The sequence below is a fragment of the Etheostoma cragini genome, unplaced genomic scaffold, assembly GCF_013103735.1.
Source record: "Etheostoma cragini isolate CJK2018 unplaced genomic scaffold, CSU_Ecrag_1.0 ScbMSFa_1574, whole genome shotgun sequence".
NCBI lineage: Eukaryota > Metazoa > Chordata > Actinopteri > Perciformes > Percidae > Etheostoma > Etheostoma cragini.
The window spans coordinates 1-2,559 of NW_023265642.1; the positions used below are offsets into that span (position 1 = coordinate 1).

The following is a 2,559-nucleotide window of genomic DNA, read 5'->3' on the forward strand; positions in this document are numbered from 1 at the left end:
TATTTACATGGAGTCTGGTGGAGATATGCTGCTCTATACACACTAAAAGTAGTGATTATTTACATGGAGTCTGGTGATGGTGATTTCTGTTTCATGTTAAACTAAAAGGATCTTACTCTTTAACTAAAGGTCTATCTCTGTCCTGTAGAGTAACATTGCAGCTTGTTTATATTCAGCTTGTTTCCAATTTCAAAGTCACTTAGACACCAATGCATGGTGGGAAATGGGTTCCATTTTGAAATCAACAACAACAGAAATCATGTTTTCACACATTTTAACGTGCTGCGATGAAGAAGGACTGATGGAAGAAGGTTGTTAGTTACGAAACAAAGATGGAGGGATGAGAGTGAGAAGGGAAAGGAAATGAAAGGAGTGTTAGAGGAGAAGAGAACGTTACCAACCGCGAGTTTTCAGTGCGTCCGATCACGTAGAAGCAGGGTTCGCCCTGTTTGGAGTTGGTCATACAGAGAGACAGGCTGGACAACTCCACTGAGGAAGAGGAAGAGGACAGGAAGGACAGGAGGAAGAGGAAGAGGAAGAGGACAGGAAGGACAGGAGGAAGAGGAACAAGGAAGAGGACAGGAAGGACAGGAGGAAGAGGAACAAGGAAGAGGACAGGAAGGACAGGAGGAAGAGGAACAAGGAAGAGGACAGGAAGGACAGGAGGAAGAGGACAGGAGTAGGAGGACAGGAAGGACAGGAGGAAGAGGACAGGAGGAAGAAGACAGGAAGAAGAAGACAGGAAGTACAGGAGGAAGAGGACAGGAAGGACAGGAAGAAGAGTACAGGAGGAAGAAGAAAGGAAGGACATGAGGAATAGGACAGGGAGGACAAGAGGAAGAGGACAGGAAGAAGAAGAAGACAATACGTACAGGAGGAAGAGGACAAAAAGGACAGGAGGAAGAGGACATGAGGAAGAGGACAGGAAGTACAGGAGGAAGAAGACAAGAAGTACAGGAAGAAGAAGACAAAAAGGACAGGAGGAAGAGGACAGGAAGTACATGAAGAAGAGGACAGGAAGTACAAGAGGAAGAGGACAGGAAGTACAGGAAGAAGAGGACAGGAAGTACAAGAGGAAGAGGACAGGAAGTACATTAAGAAGAGGACAGGAAGTACAAGAGGAAGAGGACAGGAAGTACAGAAAGAAGAGGACAGGAAGTCAAAGTACAAAGTCAGGAGAGTCCCCGAGCTGTGATTGGATGATTCAGGGGGAGTTTAGTGTTTAAGAGAAAGGTAAACTAACGAGATTTTAACTAATTTATAGTTTAATATAGTAGTATAGTATAGTAGTATAATAGTATACTATAGTAGCATAGTAGTATAGTATAGTATAGTAGTATAGTATAATAGTATAGTAGCATAGTAGTATAGTATAGTAGTATAATAGTATAGCATAGTAGCATAGTAGTATAGTATAGTATAGTAGTATAATAGTATAGTAGTATAGTATAGTAGCATAGTAGTATAGTATAGTATAGTAGCATAGTAGTATAGTACAGTATAGTAGTATAATAGTATAGCATAGTAGCATAGTAGTATAGTATAGTAGTATAGTAGTATAGTATAGTAGCATAGTAGTATAGTATAGTAGCATAGTAGTATAGTACAGTATAGTAGTATAATAGTATAGTAGTATAGTATAGTAGCATAGTAGTATAGTATAGTATAATAGTATAGTAGTATAGTATTGTAGCATAGTAGTATAGTATAGTATAGTAGTATAATAGTATAGTAGTATAGTATAGTAGCATAGTAGTATAGTATAGTAGTATAATAGTATAGTAGTATAGTATAGTAGCATAGTAGTATAGTATAGTATAGTAGTATAATAGTATAGTAGTATAGTATAGTAGCATAGTAGTATAGTATAGTAGTATAGTATAGTAGCATAGTAGTATAGTATAGTAGTATAATAGTATAGTAGTATGGTGTAGTAGTATAGTAGTATAATAGTATAGTAGTATAGTATAGTAGTATAATAGTATAGTAGTATAGTATAGTAGTATAGTATAGTAGTATAGTAGTATAGTATAGTAGTATAGTATAGTAGTATAATAGTATAGTAGTATAGTATAGTAGCATAGTAGTATAGTATAGTAGTATAGTAGTATAATATTGTAGTATAGTAGTATAGTAGTATAGTATAGTAGTATAATAGTATAGTAGTATAGTAGTATAGTATAGTAGTATAGTATAGTAGTATAATAGTATAGTAGTATAGTATAGTAGCATAGTAGTATAATATAGTAGTATAATAGTATAGTAGTATAGTATACTAGTATAGTAGTATAGTATAGTAGTATAATAGTATAGTAGTATAATATTGTAGTATAGTGTGTCTCACCGTAGTCGGGGACGTATCCGTTTCCGGTCTTGAGGACGAGGTGGATTTGGTGCCCCCCCCTCCGGATCTGCTCCACCGCCTGGCTGTGGGTCATCCCCGCCGTGCTGTCCCCGTTGATCTCCACCAGCTGGTCCGAAACCTGCAGGGACACTACACCGTCAGTACCCAGAACCCCACCTGCAGGGACACTACACCGTCAGTACCCAGAACCCCAC

General features: G+C 37.7%; 1 protein-coding gene across 1 annotated transcript; it reads right to left on the reverse strand.

Annotated features, from left to right (window-relative positions):
• Positions 1-323: 323 nt before the first annotated feature.
• LOC117940053 (membrane-associated guanylate kinase, WW and PDZ domain-containing protein 2-like) lies at positions 324-2,483 on the reverse strand (the record flags this gene model as incomplete). Its single annotated transcript, XM_034865456.1, has 2 exons — positions 324-489; positions 2,345-2,483. Coding segments are annotated over 2 exons (305 nt in total), but the record flags the coding sequence as incomplete, so codon positions are not given.
• Positions 2,484-2,559: the final 76 nt, after the last annotated feature.